We start from the raw sequence: 23843 nt of genomic DNA, 5'->3' as shown, positions 1-23843 counted from the left end.
AGACTTGGCTGTCTGCTAGTGTTAATGCACTCCCCCCCCCCAAATTTTCTGTTTCATTTTCTCTGTTAGGTTATGAATGCATGCATAGAATATGAATGTGTATATTCACCATGCAAGGGTTCATATTACAGCTTTTCAAAACTCGTGTACAGTAGATATTTGCATGTTCATCATTAACAATACAAAGTAAACTGAACATCTTATGACAGATTACCATATTAATGTCCTTTAAAAATTGCACTGAACATTTGTGCTGCCAGACTGGGAAAGAGTGTAACTGTTGTTCTACTTATATCCTATAATAAACCACAAGATAATTATGACAGTGGGCTAGTAATTTGTGAATTCTTCACATTGTATATTACAATTATGGGTAATACAATAAAGCCTTCCACTGACAGAAGCAGGGGAGAGGAGAATTTCCACCCATTTTCCTTTCTCCCTGTGTCCCCCATATCTGCTTTAAAGCCTTGGACCCTTTCCAACACCCTTCTACTGTTACTCAGTAGAAGGCAGAAGGGTCCAGTTTGAATTTTAAAATGAGTTCAGTGCATGTCAGGAGAGCATAGCTGGGTGCAGCCCACTGGAATCTAGTGGAAGAAGGAAATATGCATTCCCCAGACCACTGGCAGTTCCATTGTCTCACCAGTCCTCCTGCAGCCTAGGTAGAAGGAATCCTCTGTGTCCAACTGCCGTTTCTGGTTTTACATTGTTGAGGTAGCAGCCCTATACATCCAGGTCATGTCAGTGTATCTGTGCACACTTTCAGATGGCCTGATCAGTTATCTCCTTGGTGTCTGCTGCCGTACAATTATATATAGCTATATGACAAAGTCCGATTAGCCTACCGTACACAGATCAGTGGGCGCAACATTATAGATTTCCCATTCTTATAGATATCATTTTCTTTTCTCTGTATCCTAAGTGTCTTCGGTGGTAGCCATAGCAGTGTCTATAGGGTCAGGTTGACCATATGCACAAAATGAACTAAGGATGAGCAACCTGTGGTCCTAGGCCCACATCTGGTCCTTGGCTTAATTTCAAAAGCTTTCTGCATGTAATGAATTCAGCTCTCTAACAAGAATGATCTGTCCTTCTCTTTACAGCCTGCTAGGGAAAAAGGGAAGGGAAAAAGACGGTACTGGAAAGAGGTCGAAAAAAGGGTGTTTCTCTTGTTCTGACCATTTCAAACATGTGCTCCCCAACAAGTTACTCAAAGGAATCTGGCCCTTGACAGAAAAGGTTCCTACCCTGTCTTTAAAAAGTTACTTTTTTAGACTATAGCTACCAAAAATTTCAGAATCATTCAATAGTCCTATTGGCTGGGGAGCTGTGTTCGCAAAAATAACTTTCCTAAGCCCTGCTTTAAACTAAGGTGGTCAGTCTTACCCAGTGTTCTCTCGTGGAGTTTTAGTGACTTCTTGGGCCCTTTCTTGAGGATTCCCTCCCCCCTTTCCTTTCCAAATACCACTTAGTAGCTTTGCAGTCTTCTGTTTAGGAGGCATGAAATTAGTTGGAATATGCTTCCTTTAGTTTCCTGGAACCAAAATATTTGCTTTGTGCTGCGTACCACAAGAGTTCCAGAACCTTTTAAAGCATTCAGAGTAGCCCATTAACCTGAAATACTCTGTAAGCGGATATCATCAAGCAGACGATTAAATAAATAAAAATAAAAAAACACTAGAGAAGAAATTAAGTCATGTATTTCAGTTAAAGCAGCCATAACTGGACACAGGCATCCGGAGGTAGAAGCTATTTTATTTGTTCCCTCATTTGATGACAGAATACTTAAGAGAGCTGTTAGTGCCATTGAGACTAAGACCAAGGAGTATCTGTAAACTAAAAAGTGATTTTTGAGGTTCAGCATTCACCTGCCCCTAATCATAGGATTTGTCAGCTTACAATAGTATTGAAATCTTCTGAAGATGAAGATAAACCTAGCTGCAAATGTAAAAATAAACTAATGTTTTAGAAACATTTCACTGACAGTTAAAATACAGTAGACTTAGGTATGGCATACTAATGGAAGAACAGCTGTTAATGGCAGGCAAACACAAAAACAGGAAGAATTCTGATGAACCTAACCGAGAAAGCCATTTATATTACTGTATATACTCATCTAGAAATTTTAGTCAAAAAATTGACTCAAAAAAACCAGGGTCAACTTATCCATGGGTCAATGTAAGTACTATACTTTAACTCTTATCAAAAAAGGAACCATGCCCTGTTGAAAGGTGAGCATTTAATCGCTCCTTGGAGCACCTAGAAGAAGCATCAACCCCCTCTACTATCTCATCCACAAACAGTTACACCTGTCAAAATTTGTAAAGATCGTTAGCATTATTTTCCTTTGCTTCATCCTTTACATCCTTCGTTACATGCTGCTAGGTTTTAGCCTTGATATATCCACGGGTCATATCAAAATTCATAATTTTGCCCCCAAAATCTGCTTTTGACTTATACATGAGGTCGACTTATAGTCAAGTATATATGGTACTGTAGGCTCTATGTATTTAGCATACATGGCACACAGAGATAACTAAGAGTATAGCAAGAATGTACTAAAAAAAAGTCCCACAATCCTGTATTAGTGGGTCTGCCTACCTTGGTAATTTACCCTGAATTCTCCCGTGCTCACTGTGCCCTTTTAATGTGATCTAGGGCCAAAATCCAGAATCAAGTCTAGACTGTCTTCACAGTGTCTGCGTCCAATTTGGGGCTTCCTTCACCTAATTCGCATTTAAATAACACACCCTTATTTAAATGGGTGACAGAGGCAGCAGCCTTTTCACTCACAGTCCTTACAAGCTGCCCAGTGCTACTGCTGCCTGTTGAAGTCAAGCTGAGATCAGAACGAGATGTCCAGCATCAATAGCATGGCTGGGTGCCTCATTCTGACATCAGTAATGGTACCATGTGATAAATGGGGACTATGTGGGAAGGCAGCCACCTGTCATTCACTTTGAGAGGTGAAAACCCTCAGCAAAAGAAAGCAGGCAAAGAGGGGAATTTAAGGACAGGGGCTGCCCAGAGTATTCTGACAAGTTTAGACACCCTCCCCCCCCCCACCCAGTGTTTTACCAATTTAACTGTCTTGCTGGTGCTCAAATAAAGTGGTTTGGTGAAGGCAACAGAATTTGCTGTTAGATATCTTTGCTGCATACATAGAAGCTATGATTGCTGGACAAAGAAAACAATTATTAAAACAGTTTAACTCTGTAGATCTGAACAGTTCTAAGGCTGCAATATAGACATCAGATCCCATCCAATTTTAGAAGCTAAGTAGGGTCAACCCTGGTTAGTACTTGGATGGGAGACTGCCAACAAATACCAGGTGTTGTAGGCTATATGAGTATGTACCTTGAGGTTGCCCCTTGACTTATGGTGATCCACTTTATTTCATAGTGTTTTCTTAGGGAAGGAATAGTCAGAGGTGGTTTGGCCAGTTCCTTCCTCTGAAATACAGCCTACAGCTCCTGATATTCATTGGCTGTCTTCCAGCCAAGTACTAAACAGGGCCAATCCTGCTTAGTTTTCAAGGTCAGACAGGATCTAGTGCCTTCAAAGATATTTAGGCCATAACTACTGTACATATAACTAAAGGAATATACTCAGAGAGAATTGTGAACACAGGGAAACGAAGCAGATTTATTGCCTTTTGGATTGACTTAATAATGATAGTTTTCAAATTGAGGAAGTCTTAAAGGTATGGTATACCTATCTGAAAGAGCCAGCATGGGGCAGAGGTTTGAGCACTGGACTATGACTCTTGATACCTGGGTTCAAATCCCCACCCAACCATGGAAACCCACTGGGTGATCTTGGGAAATTTACATTCTCAGCCTCAGAAGAAAGCAGTAGCTTTCATCTGAACAAATCTTACCAAGAAAACCTTGTGATTTGGAAACAAATTGGAGATACACAACAACAAAAATAACTATCTGGATTGGTTTCTGTACTGTATTTATTTTCCTATCTATTGGGTTCTCTATATATTCTTAATGCTGTATAGTTTTAATACTGGTTCCCTCTCTGCCTCAGCCTTGAGAACCTGTATTGAGACCTAAATTATATTTTAAAAAACCCAAACAAAAAAACTTGAAATAACAATCATGGAAGCTTGAAAACATTTAATGTAGCTCACTCTCTTCTCTATGGTGGCTGCGTATGTCTTGAAAAGAGATGTGCTAATTCTTCTTCCTGTTGCTTTCCAAATTCTGCAAAGATGTTCCCATAAACATTTCTGGTGCAAATATTTGTATGAACACATTTGTGCAAGTACGTGTGGGATTCTACTTTCCAGTGGCATTATAAGAAGGAAAACATCCTCCAAATGTTTGTAGAAAACACATTTTAAAAAGGGATTTGTGGGCAACATTGAAGCACACTTAATTAGGAAGTCATTGAAATATTCTCCAAACACTGTTTACAATATTGGCCTGGTTTCTGTCCTGGAACATTTCCTACACTAATGTAATATAATGTGTTATACATGGTATGTTGTTCATCCTTGTAGAGTAACACTGTAAACGAAGGGGGGTGACATAAAAAGGGAAGATACACAAAGCAAACATTATTTGCATCTCAGTAATTAAATTTCATAAATAAAGATGGAAACTTTTTTTTGTTTGCTTTTGAGAGACACAGTTGACAAGCAGAAGAAATTAAGCTGGCAGGACTTAAATACCATTTTGAAAGAATTCTATTGTCAAATGTTGATTGCATCTATATTTTTAATTAATTAGACCAGCGTCATATGCATCAAAGCTGCACTCTCTCTAGGGGCTTAGTTGTGGATCTGTCACAGTTTCCATTATAAAATCCTTCATCCAAGGGGGAAATAACTCGGGCATAAAAACATGCTCCAGGCTGGAGCTGTACCGTACTAGGTCTAGACGGCTTTGAATTATGCAAGTGTTAACGGGGGGGAGGGGGGGCTTTTACTTTGCCTCTAACTGGAAACGGTCACAGTTTAATATTGGAAATTTGGCAATCAATTAATTCTTCAAATAGTCCAAGAGATTGGAACGTATAACTTGAAAGAAAAAATGAAAATGAATGAAGTTAATTTAACAGCAGCGGAGATAGCATTTATTACTAGTATAGTCGCTTCTTCACACAAGCTGCTTTCAGATCTGATGTTCGGCACCTGTGTGCTTCTGATGGCATGTGGTGCTATGCAATCTGTTCAATCTCTGAAAAACAGAAATACTCCCCCTTCTTGCCATGTACATTCACATCAACCAACGAGAACTAGTTCAGTTTCACAGCCACAGCATGGATTCAAAAGAAAGATAGATGACAGATTCCTAGTGCACATTTTTAAACTTTCAGAGATTTAGAAGCAATGTTAGAGCTGTCGCTTCCTGGAATACATACAGAGTACATTTTAGTCCTCCTCACCTGCCTCACCACTGCTTTCTTTTTCACCAGGATGTCTAAACAATCAGACCTTTATTTATTTGTTGTTGTTGTGTACCTTTAAATTATTTCCAACTTATGGTGACCCTAAGGCAAAGGCAAACCCCTTCTGAATAAATCTTAATAAAATAAATAATTTTTTTATTTCTATCCTGCTTTTTGCCAGGCAATCAAAGCAGCGGACAGCAAGTTAAAATACATCCATATATAGATAGTCCCCCTTTAAAACAAGATTAAACAGTATAAGATTAAAAACTACATACTAAAATCCAAATAATCCAAATAATAGTCATCATGGGCAGTGTTCGATAGATGGGAAGTCTTATTCGTGGCCGAGTATTTTATTCCAGGAAGGCCTGCTGGAAGAGATCCATCTTAATGGCTTTTTAAAAGCTCTCTAGATTGGTAATTTGATGGATCTCGTCCAGCAGGCCATTCCATAAATTGGGAGCGGCTGCAGAAAATGTCCTCTGGGAGGTCACCATCAACCTGGTCTTTAAGGGCTGTAATAAATTCCTCCCAGAGGACCTGAGCATACGGGGCGGTTTGTATGGAAGCAGGCGATCCCTTAGCTAGGTAGGGCCCAACCCATGTAGAGCTTTAAAGGTGATAACCAACACCTTGTACAAGGTGCCAAGAAAATCCATGAGGAGGTTTGTCTTTGCCTTCCACTGAGGCTGTGTGACTCACCCAAAGTCACCCAGTGGCTTTCTATGGCTGAGCAAGGATTTGATACAGGTCCCCATCCTGGGAGAAAAGCAGGAAAATAAATAACAGCTCTGCATCTCATTCCTGTAATGTGTTGTTTGTTGTCTTTGTTATCCTGCTCTCCAGCTAAAAAGGTTCCTAGAGTAAATGCCTACAAATAATAAAATATCATAATTCATGCCAGAGGCTTACACTTTTAAAGACACAAAACAAAAAGAAGAAATTGAGAAGGAATAGAGAGAAAACAGACCCAAGACACCAAATTTTTAGTTTAGTAGTTCTTATAAGGACTAGCTGTAATGGAAATTCATGAAATGTGTTCAAAATATACAATCCTGTCTTCCCAGTAAGCATAGGCAAAAGCAGACTGCTGCAGCCTCTCCTAGTTTGTGCATTCTTCCTCATTAATAACTTTTGTAAGGGAGGCAGTTCTCTCTATCCCACCACTTCACAGGCATGGATAGTGGAAATATAGGAGAAGGACTGTCTTGTGGCTGCTACCACGCTTTCGAATTCTCTTCCTAGGGAAGCCAGGATGGCCCCTTCTTTGCTGTCCTTTCAGCAGCAGGTTAAGATCTTTCTTTTCCATCAAGGCTTTTTGGAAATTTATTTTAACTAAAGGGCTTTTTATGATGCTATACTGTTTTTTATTTTTGTTTTAAAGTGAAATTTTAATTCTCCTGTTATTTAATACACTTTCAATCTTAATTTTGTATTTTAACTACATGTGTTTTGTTGTATTTTATGATTTTTTTTTTGTAGTCCACCTTGAGTCCCAGCCTGAGAGAAAGATGGGATATAAATGGAGTGACCACACTCTGATGTTGCTCGACCGCATGTGTCCCAGTTTTCATCTGTGAAATGTTGGGAGGAACAGTTTCTTTTCCTGCCTTCTTGTTTTTCTTTGCTCTTATATATACAACAGTGAAGTACTCACTTTTAATACAGTGCAAACACATCTAAACTACATGGGTCTGGAACATGGTGGGAAGGATTGCTAATCCTTCTCCTACATGGCCATTCTTCCACAAAATCAAAGGCAAGAAATTTACTGTCTAATTAGTTCATGTTTTCCCCTCCCAATTGTGACATTACATTTGGAAGCCAGTTCACTTGCCATTTCATCCTATTTCTAGTATCAAATTGGGGAGTTCAAGATGACACCAGGTTTTTATTACTTTGTCCATAAGTTGTTGACATGGTAGATGTAGATTCCATGGCTAAAACTTATATATATCATGCTCTGCCAACATGGTAGTGAGAGGAGTTATATTATCATATGTCCTAAGGTTGGTGTCTTATCAGCAGTGATTAAAAAAAAAGCATCACATGGTAGGGTTCCATTTATTTTCTTGTTTAAGTGGACTATGGCAACCTTAGTATTGAAAGATTACAAAGATTGCATACCACTATTTGTAGTGTACAATGCCTACATCATTACATTTTAAGTAACAATGTCGGTTTCACTTCTGTCATTGCTTTTTAAAGTAACGTGTTGGTTGCTATGTCACTTTGTGAGAGACACGTTCCTGTCATGTTAATAATGTGTTACTTTTTATTACTTCTTAAATTATTTCTAAAACCCCTTAGAATTATTTGCAATAATTATTAAATAGCTTTAGAAATTTCCCCCCAAATAATCCCTCAGAAACAGCATTGCAAAGGTAATGAGGTATTACTCAGTGCACACACAAAAGTAATGATATAATGAGTCATTGCATTATTTTGCAAAAAAATAGAAAGAAATGAAAAGTTAAAATTAAAAAAAAAAACCCTTCATTGTTGCCTCCTTCTTACCTCAAAAAGTAACACATTATATTTGTCATTATTTGTAACACATTGCCTCCATTTTCCAACAGTGTACATTGAACATTGCTTTTTGCTGGGGGGAAGTACATTTTCTCATTAAATATTATGGTTCTTGCAAGGCAGGTACTGCATAGTGAGTTCTTTGCCTTTGAGGGGAATTTGAGTTTGAATAATAGTTCTTCCTACCCCATGGCAACTGCTTTTCACTTGGAGGGGAATTTTGAACACAGTTTTTGTTATGGCATCCGGGTGCGCTGTTTAAAAAACCAAAGTCAGTATCCCACCAGGTGTGCAACAGCCATTTAATATCCCTAAAGTAGCTCTTTGGCATCTAGCCATAATGTCTTTCTGTGTAAGAAAATGATGGAGGTGATGTAAGGAATAATGAACTTGACTTAGAACTCTTTGTGAATTAAATGCCAGGATGATCTTTAATGCCTACACCCTATTATTGCAAGCAACTAAACTCCTCTTGCCCCAGTGCTGCCCCATGCCTGACTTGCAGTTTTATGTTTTAACCTAAAATACAGTGGACCCTTGTTATACGCTGGGGTTTGGTTCCAAGATCCCCCGTGTATAACAAAATCCGTGTATGCTCAAGTCCCATTACATATAATGACATAGCAAAATGGTGTCCCTTATAAAAAATGGAAAATCAAAGTAAATTTATACTTTTTTGGAACATTTTCAAACTGTTTATGCTTAAATCCGTGTATAAAAAATCAGTGTACTGTATAAGAAGGGCCGACTGTACAATAGCAACACAGATAATATGAACTGGTACGAGCAAAACAACACACAAGCCCTTATAAAGAGCCCATTAAGAAGCTTTTGATGGGAAGCTACTTTCATCTTATTTATAATCATGGTAGATTAGTGTATGCTCTTTATTGGCTTTAAATGGAGACAACTGCACTTGCATTTGTAATTTGGCTGCATAAAAGATACGGTAAATTCCTCTTGGAATTTCAGAACTAAAGGAACAAGTTGGGTCCTGCAACAAAATGTTGCTGTGAGCAGGGCTTAGGAAGGTTACTTTTTAGGATTATCCCCTTTCTCAGACCTCCAGTTGGTAGGCAACTTGCTTGTGAGAAATAGGGAAGCCTACCAGCATTGGAAAGGAGAGATGGAGGGACAGATGGATTCAGTCTGAGCCAAACCTTCTCAAGTAGGACTTCAGAGACTGTTTCCCACACGTCAGCCTCCTGTCTTGGAAGGGGGAATTTTGAAGATGAAGACTAGGAAAGGGGAAAATCAACTTAATCCATAATTTCCAGCACCCAGCCTGGGACAACGCATGCCAAGATTTGAGAGTTTTGAAGGAAGCAGTAATACAAGAAGCAGAGTGGGCTAGGAAAGGCTAAAGCCATAATCTGAAATTCAGCACACTCTTGAGTAATTGTTTTATGAGACTTACCTTCCTCCCTTTCCATGTTCCATGCATACATGTATGTAGAGATTTCCTCCTTTTTTATTGGACACAAAGTAGATAATGTGAGTTAGTTAATTAGTCTGTGGCAGAAGATATGGCTTGAGCATTGTAGCCACAAAGACCTTAAACCAAATGTCATGGGTTATGTCTTTTCTTTAAATATGGATACATTCTGATTTATATATGTCATTTTGAATACACTCAAATTCATCAAAGTTCTGTGGCACCATGTATGAGGATTGAAATACCACTTAATGGAGCACACCACTTTGACCAAGGATCTTTGATCAATTTTGTTTGGTATTTGTAGTAGAAATGTTGGGTGAGTTGTAATAAGTCCACTGAATTCGGGTGGTGGTCTCCTACCTAACGGTGTATACGATTGCAACCCCATTCTTACATTGGGCAGCTTCCCAAACCAGACTGGACATTTTTTTACATGTAATGGCACATTTATCTCCATTATAATCTATTGTTCAAATGAAAAAGGTGCTGATACCTGTTACTTTAGATGGGCACTTCTTGCTGCATTCCTCCCCACATGTCATGGCATCTTGGAGGATTCCTTGATCGTCAGGACTGACTGTTTGGCATACAAGGCATATGGGGATGGTGAGGGAAGGGGTGAGTAGGAAGACACCATTCCACAACAATCCAAAGCAGTTTCTAGACCTGGGTTTTATTGCCCTGGGCCCTTTGACAAAACACAATTATAGTTCCATGATCCTACTTTTAATGCCATGGCTGCATCCTATGGAATCCTGGGGTTTGTAGTTTGGGAAAGCAGCCGGTGTCTCTGGGTGAGACCTGTAGATGCCCATCCCAAACTGCCAACCCCAAGACTCTATAGGATGCAGCCATGGCAGTTAAAGTATAATCATAGTGCTGTAGTTGTATAGTGTGCCTCATTTTAGGGATTTTACAGTGATATCCACTTGACATCATCTTGCATATGTAACCCTCCCATGTTTTTCCATTGGGTTTTCTCACTTTTTTGGCTTATAAGATATAATCTTTCAATGAGAAAGATATGCTACAGATTGGTGCACAGTTCCTTTCGATTAACAGTATTCATTGGCAGCTATTATCACCTGTGTCAGTGGAGCTGTGAATCTGCTTCAAATTTTATTCTAAATTTTACAGGAGGTATCCAAGATGTTGAATGTGTTTTGGGGAGAGAGTCTAGCACCTTGGATATCTCATCTAAAATTTAGACTAATACCTGGAACAGATTCAACACCATCATGGAACCCATCATCTGCCAGGGTTTGCATTAAATTCCACCCATTTGCTTATTTTTAAAAAGTAAATATTCTTAAAACTGACACTCAGTAGTTTGCCTAAACTTTCTCCTAACTCTAGGGCTTCTTCTTTTCACTATCTATTGTCCACACAAGTGTTATGTCTACTACATCTTTGCAAACATATGGTTTCACTTCCAACTAGTTAACATTTCCTCAGGAAATCATTTTCTGTATTTGTAAAATGTTTGAATCAGACCTGCTGTTTTTATTGGTGGCCGCACAAGGAAAAATATGTTTTAGTCCAAGGCAGGTTATTTTTTTAATGCTCCAGTTCTCTCTTGTTCCCATTTTTTTAAAAAAATAACAACACATTATTATTATTTTGAGGCTGATGAAGTGGGAAGTAAACAGTGTGGATGATTTACTGTAGGTCTCACAACTTGGATTGTGTTGTAATTTTAAAAAGAAAATCCCAGAAAAGAAAGACACCTGGTATGAGGATAAAAGACGGAAGAAGCCTTTAGATGCATGGTACTGTAGTTACTGAGTACTTCAAAGACCAATAGTTGGATGTCAGATGTTAATACCTACTGAAGGTGTTTAAAATACATAAGACTCAATAAATATCTTCTTTTGCCTCCTTTGGGTGTGGTTGGAGGACTCTTAGGCTGTGTTGTGTGCAGAGTTTCAAAGTAAATTGTTACAAATTACAAGGAACTAGTTTTGTTTCTCAGTAAATAAGATACATTTGGCATTACCTTACAATTCTAACTTAACAAAGAAGATGATTGCTGCTTTTCTGTGTAAGTTACTTTTTAGGGTTTTTTTGCCCTCCCATGGAGGTGGCCTTCCTAAAAGTTGAAGAATATCACATGGTCAGGTATTGGCTTGTGCTGTGTTGTCAGTGTTAAGGCAATAATGGGGTAGATGGGAAGAGCGTGTTTTGTATCACAAGCCAGTGGCTTCTGGCATTCAGATATATATTTGTAAAGTAACTAATGGACAATCATTTTAGTTCCTTAGGAGAAACGGGAGAGCAAAGAGTTATTTTTAAAAAGTGAAACTGCAGGTTGAGCCTCCTGTGCTTGTGACCAGGACTGTTTTGGATTTCAGAATACCTGTATTTGCATATATGTACATAATGAGGTAACATGGAAGTGTCTAAACACAGTTATATTTCATATACACCTTATACAAATAGCGTAATTGTAATTATATATATATTTTTATAATTTTGTGCATGAAACAAAGTTTGTGTACATTGAACCATCAGAAAGTAAAGGTGTCACTATCACAACAGCCCATTAAAATTTTTGGTTTTGAAATATATTTGGATTTTGGAATTCCAGATAAGGGAGACTCAATATGACAAAGGCAATTAATTACATCTCTTTTGTTGCTTTGGAACTGTAAATAATTGTTTTTGAGTTTTTTTAAAAAGTGACATCCAAACTCTGAATGTGTCACTAGGAAAATCTCTTTTAGGTTTGTATTCACATAATAATGCAACTTAAATTAATTGGTAGGGGGCCCCAGGACCCCAACATACCAAATGCAGTCTTTCAGTCCTAAAGGATTAGAAATAATTTTGCTCCATCTCAAAGGAAAAGAGAATTTCATTTATTATTTTACCAGCAAGTTCATCCTGTTCTCATAGATTAACGTTGCCAAGGACTGGATGACTTAGAGCTGTTGTACATGCTTTTGCATTTATCTGAGTTTATTTTTTGGCATGACACTTCTCCTTAATAAAAAAATGATGAACGTTTTCCTCTTTTGGCCAAAACATTATAGCCACAGTCCAGAGAGCCCTTTAAAACATGCAAAAGATACAGAAGCCTTTGTAACATACTGCTAGCTGGGGGTTTAAAAAGCTCCTTTAAAAAAAGGTTTTATGCAGTCCACAATGATTTGCAGAGCTTGGAAAAGTTAATTTTGAGAACTACAAGTCTCAGAATTGCTCATCTAGCATGTCTAGTTTATGAAGGGCAGAATACAGATTAAATTTTGCTAAGTAAATACAGAAACCATATTTGATACTTATGCCTTGATAAGTTTAAGAGGGATGTGATACTTTGATGTAAATTGGGAGGTGCATTTTCTGACTTGTTATGAAAATCTTAGGGGAAATTGTGACTTGAGATGCACATTTCTATGCCCAGATTATGCAAATTTAAATTAGTGCTGTGTAAGATTAGAGTAGCTACAGTTTGTTATAAGCCTTCAAGATACTTCCAATTTATGTTGACCTTAAGGCAATCCTACCATGGCTTTTCTTGGCAAGATTCATTCAGAGTGGATTTGCCATTGCCTTCCTCTGAGACTGAGAGTGTGTGACTGGCCCAAGGTCTGCCATTCCTGGTCTCCCAAAGTCATAGTCGAACACTCAGACCACAACACCATGCTGGTTCTCAGCTACAGCTAGCCACTAGATAAAATGTGAGTCACTGTCAGTAGTCACAAGCAAAAATATGTGCTGTGTAGCTATCCTGGAAACCTCTTCTAATCTTCATAAGTCTGAGGAACAAGTGGCCCTCCAGAGATGGATGATGGGAACTGTAATTCCAAGTCTGGAAACTTTCACATGGCTCAGAAAAGCTCAAACAATGCCAGAAAATAAATGTCACTATCATATCACAAAGGTCACCTGAAAGTATGGGATGTGTCCTCAGTTCTAAAGATTTAGAGTTAAAGTTGTTTTTTACATTTTAAGGCACAATTAGGGATATTTTGACAAGAAATGTTTAGGTTTGATGCCATTCTCATAAACTTTAAGCCCCATCCCCTGGTGTAACTAGCAAAGCAAGATGCAACACAGCTAGTTATGTTTGTTGCATTCTAATATGTTACGGCAAATAAATAAATAAATCAACTGTAATAAACTAATGATTTTTTAAAAGTAACCTACTAAACTGTTTTGTGGTCTACATTCCAATATGTTTGTTTTTTATAGAGAGAAAATATAAACATTATCAGACAATCCACATTTTAAAATGCCCCTCCCCAACATCACCACAACCATAGGAAGCTTAAACCCAGAACCTCCAGCCTGAGTTGGGAACCTGGTAATAAATTTTCCTCCATGTTCAAGCTATTACAGTACGTAATCTGTAATAGGCCGAGCTAGAGAATTTGTCTTACTGCCATGCAACATCATGTGTTAAGGTAAGGAGTGGGTTGTTGCTGCAACAACAAAAATTGGCATATGGTTCTGATAAAACTAAAGATGAGAACATTTGGAGGAAACACAGTCTGTAGTTTAATATTTTGAGAAGAGGGTTTTTACTCATAATTTTATATCAGTAACAACCTTACATACCAGCTGGTTTTATATTTGTGCCAAGTCAATTGAACTTGATGTATATTTCATGGCAGAGAAAGATGGGAAAATATGTCTCCCTAGTTTTTAGATAAGAGAAAACAAAGCTGCCGCTACCTGCAAATGGAATATTGTGCACACTTGAGAGGGTCACATGAGATGAACATTCAACTCATCTATCTGAGTTCTGTTCTTAGATGGATATCTGTCTGGCAGTAGAGCATAGATCATGGTATGTAGAATGCTGCACACTGTAACAACAGGGTATGTGTAGTCAGTAGTGCCTGTATTCAGGCAGCAGAGACAACATGGGTATGCCCTCCATGATGTGGCAGACCACCTTCTCCCTGGCCATCTTGCCTGGGTCATTGGCCGGAGTCCTATTGGTAATCCTTGCTAGAGAAGACTCATCAGATCAACTGGAGAGGGAATTGTTCTGCTTTCCACTTGTTGGAAAGGTCACTTCTTTGGAATATGTATGCGTATTTTCCTTCAAGTCACATGTCAACTTATGGCGACCCCATTTACTTAGGCAAAGAATACTCAGAGGTGGTTTTGCCAGTTCTTTTCTCTGAAATACAGCCTATTGTACCTGGTATTCATTGACTGTCCCTCATCCAAGTGCTAACCAGTGGGACAGCTCCCCAAATTCCCAGTCTCACATTTTTGGCTCACTGGCAGTGCTCCCTCTGGGAATTTGGTGGCTGTAATCCAAAAACAGGAAACCCACCCCACCCTACCCCCATTATTGCTGTTTTTACAAGTTCTGGAAAGGGCAAAAAAATATGTATTGGCACTCAAATTCACTGGAAACAGTGCCCACCCTCTCCTCTGCTGAATTTTTTTCCGGGATTTCAACAGACGTTGGCTACTTACTTTCAAGGCTAACTTTGCAGCTGTGAGAGCCAGCAACATGCATTCTTTTCTTTCTTTCTTTCTTTCTTTCTTTCTTTCTTTCTTTCAGTGGTGGGTGGAGAGGGGGAGGAAGCCGAGAATCTCAGGATGCTTTCACATCCAAAAACAATTAATCTGTGTCCAAGGCACAATTGCAAAACACACATAACCTTGGCTGCAGTCTCTGTTTCTACAAATAAGTAGTGTGTCTCTTTTAGATTATGCTTGTTGGTAAAGAATTTTTCGAAGTCCTTCATACCCTACACACACTCAGACCCCAACTAGACTGAAAACCATTAAAAAAGTACCTAATTTTTTTTTCATCTTCCCTCCTCTTCCTCTTTATTTCCTCCAGAGAGAGATTACTACAGTTTATGTGACAAGCAGCCAATAGGAAGAATTCTCTTTCGGCAGTTCTGTGAGACTCGCCCGGAGCTTGAGTGCTGTATTAGGTTTCTGGACTCAGTGGTAAGTTGGTTCTTATGACTCTTTCAATGGTTTATTGCACCTTGTTCTTTGGTTAAAAACTTTATGGGCCCCGATGTGCTGGAACAAAAAAAATTAAGCCTTTTTTTCTGGAGGATAATGTTCTCTGCACTACACCCTGGTCTTTCTATTCATATCACAGACTGTACCATTCACATTTCATGGCTCTATGGGGCTTCATTTCTCAGTCCCCCCCCCCCCAGGTTGTGTATGTTTGTGGACACACAGCAGAGCTTGGAAAGAAAAATGGCCTCCTTGTAATTCATTCCCCTTTCTAACAACAAGGGTATAATTAAGGCTGCATCCGCACTGCAGAAATCATCCAGTTTAACACCACTTTAAATGCCATAGTTCAATGGAATGGCATTCTAGGAATTGTAGTTTTGTGAGATTTCTCTGTTGGAGACCTCTGGTGTCACAACAAGCCACAGTTCCCAAAATTCCATAGCATTGAGCCATGACAGCTAAAGTTGTGTCAAAATTGATTATTTTTGCCGTGTAGACATAGCCTAAATTACACACAATTGTAGCTTGCAGCAGGATAACATTTTTTGTGGTATATTTGTAATGGTTTAGTTGCTTTTAGTTATTTCTATAGCATTATCAGGAGGAGAGGAGAAGGAATATCCTATCATTCCAAGTGCTTCCTCATACTTCTGCTTTATGTTGTGTTGTGAATTTTGAGGTAGTGATATGGTAGATGGAAGGAAACTGTTGCATGATGCAGGCTAACAGCTTTATAGCATTCCAGGCTGGCTAGCTAGCTAGCTAACTAGCTATTTATTTATTTATTTATTTATTTATTTATTTATTTTAGCAACTAAAAAATAACTGCACCACTTTTAAAAATGTCATGACTATTCAGGTAGTTAATTTCTTTGTAGCATTTTTTAACTATAAATGAGTGATTTAAAAAAAATCCACAAAACAGTGATATTTGGTGTGTAGCAGAATATCATTGCAGACAGAGGATACTCCCCTTCCTGGCCATGTGGAAACCAGGGACAAAGGGCAGTAAAATACAGACAATAAAATTTCAAATCCATTAGCAGCAGCAATGTCCATTGAGATATTGTGGGACAGTGTTTGCCTGGATCTCAATGAAAGATACTTTGCTGCTGCTGTTAGTTCTGATAATGACCGAGAAGAAGAGTGGCCTTTGCCTGCACTGATATCCCTCTCTAGACCAGTGGTTCATAGAATCACAAAATCACAGAATTGGAAGAGACCTCAAGGGCCATCCAGTTCAACCCCCTGCCATGCAGGAACACACAGATGGCCTTCCAACCTCTGTTTAAAAACCTCCAAAGGAGGAGACTCCACCACACTCCAAGGGAATGTGTTCCACTGTTGAACAGCTCTTACATGTTCAGGTGGAATCTATTTTCCTGTAGTTTGAGTCCATTGCTCCAGGTCCTTTTATCTGGAGAGCTGCAGAAAACAAATTTGCACCATCCTCAGTATTTCAAATATTTAAATAGGGCTATCATATCATCCCTTAACCTTCTCTTCTCCAGGCTAAACATACCCAGCTCCACAAGCCGCTCTTCATAGCACATGGTTTCCAGATCTTTCACCATTTTGGTCACCCTCCTGTGGACACGCTCCAGCTTCTCAACATCCTTTTTGAATGGTGGTGCCCAGAAATGTATTCTAGATGAGGCCTGACCAAATCAGAATAGAGTGGTACTATTACTTCCCTCAATCTAAACACTATACTTCTGTTGAGCCTTGAGTTACATTGGCTTTTTTAGCTGCTGCATCACATTGTCAACACATATTCAACTAATGGTCTACTAGGACTCCTAGATCCCTTTCACATGTAGTCTTGTTAAGCCAGGTGTCTCCCATCCTATATCTATGCATTTCATTTTTTCTGCCTAAGTGCAAGTACTTGGTACCAGAGGAAGAGGGAAGATTTTCTCCTCCTTCTCCATGCCAATTTGAGACTAGAACAGATTGAGCAGCAATGCACAGGCCCAGCCAGCCCTTGCCATAGGTTGTGTGGCCACTTGGCTGCTCAGCCAGCCTCCCACCTGCCAACTCTGCCCATCCTGTTTTCACTCTTGATTCCTACTCTAACAAAGCCACCACCACAGGAAGAAAGAGAGAAAAAAAGAGTACAGACAGTGAGAGCAAGCGGGAGAGAGGGCAGTTTCTTTATGCTGGAGTAGTAGTTGGGAGTGAGGTGGAGATATATGTGTCTGACCCATACACTCACTTCTCTCTTAGTCTGATCCACTAGTGGAGATTGAGGGACTCTGCTTTTGCCTAGCAAAGCCACCACTGCAGTAAGAAAGAGAAGGCGGAAAGGAGATGGGTGGGGTGGGAAGAGGGAAGCAACGAGAGCATTACCAGGTTAACAATGTCTCTTCTCTGCCTCCTCCATTTCTGTTCCTCAGCTGCACTTCCCCATAGAATCTGAGCCACTAGAAGCCAGAAATGGGGAGAACTAGAAAAAAGGTGCGCGAGTGAAGCTTTGAAAGCTTTCATGATGTATTTTATGCATTTTACTTGTCCGGATAAAGGTATCTCAATTTGTGTTTTCTTGTATATGAATATGTTTCCTGATTTTTAAAAGTAACTCCAGGTTCTGTGGAATGAATGTAGCTATTTGGTTTTATTTGCACTACACAATCTGCCCCGCACTCTCAGAAGATCTGGGAAGAATTTATTAGAATACTCAAAGATGAGATTAACAACAACTTCCCACAGAGCTTATACAGCCATAGCCCCTAAATTATGGAACAACTTGCCGGAAGAGATACGTCTTATTACCACCTTAGATACCTTTAGGAAGGCACTAAAGACGGATCTCTTCCGGCGGGCCTACCCACCTGATCTTCTATGAAGAACCTAAGGAAAATTCTACTTTTGGCTGTAATACTGCATGTTAGATGATGTTTTTTTGTCCTGAATTGTATTTTTAAGTGATGATATTTTATTGTAATCTAGATATTATTGTGGTTTTATGCTTGTAATCCCACTTCGATCCATTGGGAGAGGCGGGAAATAGAAATAAAATTATTATTATTATTATTATTATTATTATTATTATTATTATTATTATTATCCCTCCACATTTGCTGGGGTTAGGGGCACAGGACCCCTGTGAATGTGGAAAAACCACAAATAATAAAAATACTATGTTTTTACCTGAGAGAACATCTCTCTAAGAATCTCTAGGTCCTCCAGTGCAACTCTGTGGTCAACATCTGCCAGACATTGACCATAGAATTGCACTGGAGGAGCTACAAATGCCTAGTGGAATGTTCTCTCTAGGAATCTCTAAGTCCTTCAGTGCGACTTTTGGTTAAGGCTGACCATAGAGTTGCACTGGAGGACCTAGATATTCCTAGAGAGAACATATTAATCAAATCCGTGAATGATCAGATCCACAGAAGCCAAAGCTGCAAATGTGGAGGGACAAATGTACATGGTGTACAACATGGTACTACATGCTGCATAACCATATACAGATGTGAGAGCTGGACAGTGAAGAAATTGGATAAAAAGAAAATCAACTCATTTGAGATGTGGTGCTGGAGAAGAGTGCTGAGAATACTGTGGGTAGACAGAAAGACAAACAAATGGGTGCTGGAACGGGTCAAGCCTGAAATCTCCTAGGAAGCCAAGATGATCAAATTGAGGTTGTCGTACTTTGGCCATATCACGAGAAGGCATGAATCATTAGAAAGAACAGTAAAAGGCAGCTGATAGAGAGGAGGAACACACACCAGATGGCTATTCCCAATCAGGAAGGTCACAGGCCTGAGTCTTCAGGACCAAAGCAGAGCAGTGCAAGATGGGGTGGCTTGGAAATGTCTCATACACAGGGTCTCTATAAGTTGAGGTTGACTCAAGGGCAGCTAACAACAAACATGGTGTAGTGGTGTGAGTGCTGGACTAAGACTCTAGCAGGCCAGGGTATTAATCCCTACTCATGGAAGCCCATGAATGACTCTGGGCAAGTTACACACAGTGAGCCTTAGTGGAAAACAGTGCAAGCCTCCTCTGAATAAACCTTGCCAAGAGAAGCCAAGGATAGGGTTGTGCAAATCAACTTGAAGGTGTGTTAAGAGAAGAAAGGATAAGGCTAGCAAGAAGAAAGGATACTGATCAGGTGAATTTAGCAAATTAGTGCCAATAATGTTTATTTTATTTTATTTTTTGTATTTTTTAATGGTGTTCTTTTGAATTGTTAGCAGCTCTGAGTTCTAATTTGGATGGAAATGTACTACTACTACTTGTTGTTGTTGGAACCTACCCTTTCTGATCGAGCTGTTGTATGGTATAACTGTCATGGATAGAAGCCACATGAGTTGAGACCATTATTTTCCTAAGGCATATCAAATATAATCTAATTGTAAATGTTCCAGGCTTCAGAATTTACATTCTGATGCTGTAATGTAAAAGTGTGAGCTTCCATCATACAGCTGTCATTGCTGAGCTTTGAAAATACTGCTTTGACAGCTTTATGGGTTAGTTGGTCCATTGAAGACAATTCTGGGTTTTGCATTAATAAGTTGAGAGCTGAATGAACATAGTCTTCCAAATGGATAACATAGGCCCTGAACAGACGGGCACCCAAGTATGTACTCCGTACGTACTAAGGTTGCCTGGGGCATCTCTTTTAGATGCCCGCAATCCTAGTACGTATGGAGTACGTACAAAATGGCGGCGCCCTGTTCACACGGGTGCTGCCATTTTGACATAACGGATGCCTAGTGTCCACACATTGCGGCACCCAGATGACATCGCGAGTGTGCCAGTGGTGCACTGTGGCATCACTTGCCACTGCAAAAAGAAGTTGCTTTTTGTGGCTTCTTTTTCTGCCGCCGGGAAGCCTTGCCTTTTGGAGGCTGAGGCTTCCCACCGGCAGAAATGGAGGCAGCGGCAGACTGCCCTTTTTGGGCGGTCTGTATCCTGCCATAGTCTTCCAAATGAATTGCAGGGTTGCATTCATCCAGACATTTTTTTTAAATTAAAAAGCAATATAAAATGTTTTAAATAAATAAAATACAACATACAGTATACTTAAAAAATACAAAGCCATGTTTCTCCATTCCTTTGGTTTCTACGTATTTTTTTCTACACTGTGAAATGCTTCTAATTTTTATTTTCTAATTTTATTTCCTGTTTTAAAAAAGGAAGATTGGGTGGGGATGGGTAGAAAGTGAAAGGAAAACACCTGGGAGGGCAATCAATTAAACAAGACAAGAAAATTAAGTTCTTTGAAAAAACAGCCATTTTTGATCAAGCATTTCAGAAGAAATCAGGATGCACTGGGTTGCAAAAATACATGGCAAGTGGATAGAGAGAATAATTATAGTTGAAGCACTAATCAGCCAAACTGTTTTGAATGTCATTTTATGATCAAATAGATTCAAAAATGACAACTTTAAGTCCACATTCCATTTAAAAAGCCAAAGTAAACCAGTTGCCTTTAGTACCACGGTGAGAATGAGGAACTAGAACACATGGTGGTGGTGGAGAAATGATGGCAAAAGGGAGTTTTCACATTTGGGACCCTACTTAAGCTTTATTACCTTTGCCAGAACATGGCTGGCAGGTTGTTGATGTGCTGCCGCACCTGGTTTCTTATGTGTGGGCGGGGCGGGGCGGGCAATATGAAGATGCATGAAGAAGAAGAAAGAGGAGTATCCGGAGTACCCAATTATTTGACATAGTCATTTGCCTCTCTCAGACTGAGAGTCCTTCCTCACTGGGGATAAAGGTGGGAAGCCAGCTGTGCCCTTCTTCTCCCGTGCAAAGGAGGATTAAGAGTCCTTCCTTGCTGGGGAGAAGTTTCTCCCTTTGCACGTTGGGAGCAGCAACCAAATAGCTGGTCAAGCAGCAACAGAGAAACCTCTCACCTGTACTGGCCTTTGTTGTAAGGCTGACAGAGGTGAGAGGCTTCTTGATTGCTGCCCAGTGACAGGATGACAGGATGCAAAAGGAGCAGTTACTGAGAAGCTTCTTGTCCACATCAGCCTTTGCCTCAAGGGTGGCATGGATGAGAGGCTTCTCAGTTGCTGCTCAGCCAGTTCCTTGATCAAGTGTAAAGGGAGCAGCAATGAACAGCTCAACAATCAGTGATCAAGAACTGCAAGGCTGGCATGGGTGAGAGGCTTCTTGGTCACTGCTCAGTTGCTGCTCCCAGGGTGCAAAAGGAGCAGCAACCAAGGAGTCTGCCAAGCAGCAATAAAAAAGGGTCTTGTCTGTTCCAGTCTTGCAGCAAAGGCCCATGAGATGAGAGGTTTCCTGGTCATTGCTCAGTTAGCTCCCCAATTGCTGCTTGACCAGCTCAGTCACTGCTCCTTTTCACCCAGTTACCCTGGAAGCAGCAACTGAACTGCTGGCCAACCGACCTTCCTTTTGCTGTAAGGCCAGTGTGGGTGAGAGGGAAGAACAGGTCTGGGCTGCTGCCACTGCTGTATTCACATATGAGAGGAGGTGGCAGTGGGGAGTTGGGTGCTGCTGAGATAGACACTGCTGACCAGCTGTCTGCTCCACAAACAGTAAACCTAATATCAACAAATAGGCATGGGGGTGCTAGCATTATCACCTAAAAGGAAATGGGGCAGTAGTCTGAAAAGGTTTGGAGACCACTGTTCTAGTGGATGTATGGGAAGCTGCCTTGAACTGGACCAGACTATCAGTAGCGTGTTTGTGATGACTAGCAGTGGCTCTCTATGGTTTCAGGTGGAAATATTTACCAAACCCAGATGGAGAGATCAGGGATTAATGTTGGGACCTTTCCTGTGCAGTACTCTACCACTGAACTGTAGTTTCTTTTCTAATTTAATAAGGCCAGTTGTACTAAATGCTACTGTTAGGTTTGTTCAAGTCACTACTACTCTGTCCCTTTCAGCCATCTCTGTCATTAGGCAGTATGATTCAGCTCTCCCCGAGCCCTAGCTATGCCTCTCTGTTGGAAGTCAGAGCTTTATACATCACATAGCCTGTTTTCTACATCCTAAATGATCATCCTGACCATAGGAGCAGTGGAGGACATTATCCCACAACAAATACTGAAATAAAACTAAACCAGGAATCCGCTTCACTTTTGTATGTGGGTGGAGAGAGGGTGTAATCTTCTCCTATGCCTCAGCCAGCAAAATACAAAATAGGCTGATTCTGAGAAGTGTTTAGACATGCATACATCCATATAAGTACTGACAAGCCAATGTACAGATTACAAACATGTAAAATGAAGTGTGGACCAAAATGGTGAGGGAATGGGATATGTTCAGCAAAATCTACAGCACCATTCCAAAAAAGCTTCCATCTTACCACCTCTTCATTAAATTGACTTTGAACACAATGGGTCCTTCTAACTAGGCAGCATAGTCTGAGGATGATACATGCAGATTGTGTAATAAGTGAAGGCAAAAAAGTTGTTTATGTGATCTGCTCAAACAGTTTTTAAGTATGCTAACCTATGTATAGAAAAAAATGTGGACATCGTGAATTTATAATGTTATAGACTTGAAGCTCAACACAATATTATAGACCTGAAGGTTCCATCAGTAAACCTTTGCCTAGAATAAATTCCCAGTAGGCATCTACTGGAAAGCTAGCAGCTGTCACACTAATTCTCTTGCAGCTCAAAGGCACTATATGTGGAGATGCCATTACTGAAAGGTCCAAAGGACTAATAAAAACAAAATGGCTGTGCTTATGAGTTTCAAAACTACAGTCACCCCAAACAAATACATCCAGTCTTTCTGTGCTATTGATTTTGCTCCCTAGACTTTGGACTATTATTGCATGACTGTTGCACTGCTACTTGAAGATTTGCATTGACAGTTGTCATCCTATGTGCAAATCCTAAAATTTCAGTACCTGAACTTACAAAATGTCTCTTAGCTTGTGCAATTTTCTTTATCACTAAATCAATGCTGAGTAACCTTTGACCCTGCAGATGTTGAATTACTATACCCATTGTCCCTCAGTATTGACCAGAAAGTTCCCCTTTGCAAGTTGCCTTAGGTACAACTGTATATGTTGGAGGCAAAGCAGCTCAACTAGAATATAGCACAAATCTCTTCCACTCACACTGTCTGATGCCTTGTCCCAGAAAATTGTACATTCTACACTGAGGAAAAGTGGAAGTTAACCAATTGCTTCCATGGCATAATGCTCTTCTATAAAACAAGGAACATCAGTTGAGAAATTAATCAGTATTCAGAGAAGTTTTTCCCTTGACTTTTATTAAACTTGAATTTGTGGACATCTAGATATTTCTTCCACACACAGAGAGATAGTTGCAGCAAACAGAACAGACAGTTGGATCAAAAACAACCTATACCTGAATGCTAATTGTGTGTGGGAACTGGCATAGGAGAACTTTCCTGAATATTTTGGCTGAAATTCAGGAGTTGGCCTGATGGAGCTTAAAATTCTCTCCCAGTGTAGCTGCATGGATCCAAAAGAGATTATGTATTCTGTTTGTCCTGGTTGCTGGGTTCTACCTCCCACTTAGCCACTGAATGGCAGAATCTACCTGCCTACCTTTGAGAACTGG

The 23843-nt window shown here is 39.8% G+C and overlaps 1 protein-coding gene across 3 annotated transcripts in view; it reads left to right on the top strand.

Annotated features, from left to right (window-relative positions):
• GRK5 (G protein-coupled receptor kinase 5) overlaps window positions 1–23843 on the top strand; it is a 244695-nt gene that overhangs the window by 112164 nt on the left and 108688 nt on the right. For all 3 annotated transcript variants that reach the window (XM_042458695.1, XM_042458696.1, XM_042458694.1), the window contains exon 3: window positions 15183–15295. In XM_042458695.1, coding sequence (XP_042314629.1) covers window positions 15183–15295 — 113 coding nt within the window. The remainder of the gene's footprint in view (window positions 1–15182; window positions 15296–23843) is intronic.

Source organism: Sceloporus undulatus, chromosome 3 (assembly GCF_019175285.1).
Source record: "Sceloporus undulatus isolate JIND9_A2432 ecotype Alabama chromosome 3, SceUnd_v1.1, whole genome shotgun sequence".
NCBI classification, from domain to species: Eukaryota; Metazoa; Chordata; class Lepidosauria; order Squamata; family Phrynosomatidae; genus Sceloporus; species Sceloporus undulatus.
Note: the sequence above shows the minus strand (reverse complement) of the source record. Positions and strands in the feature narration are given on the sequence as shown.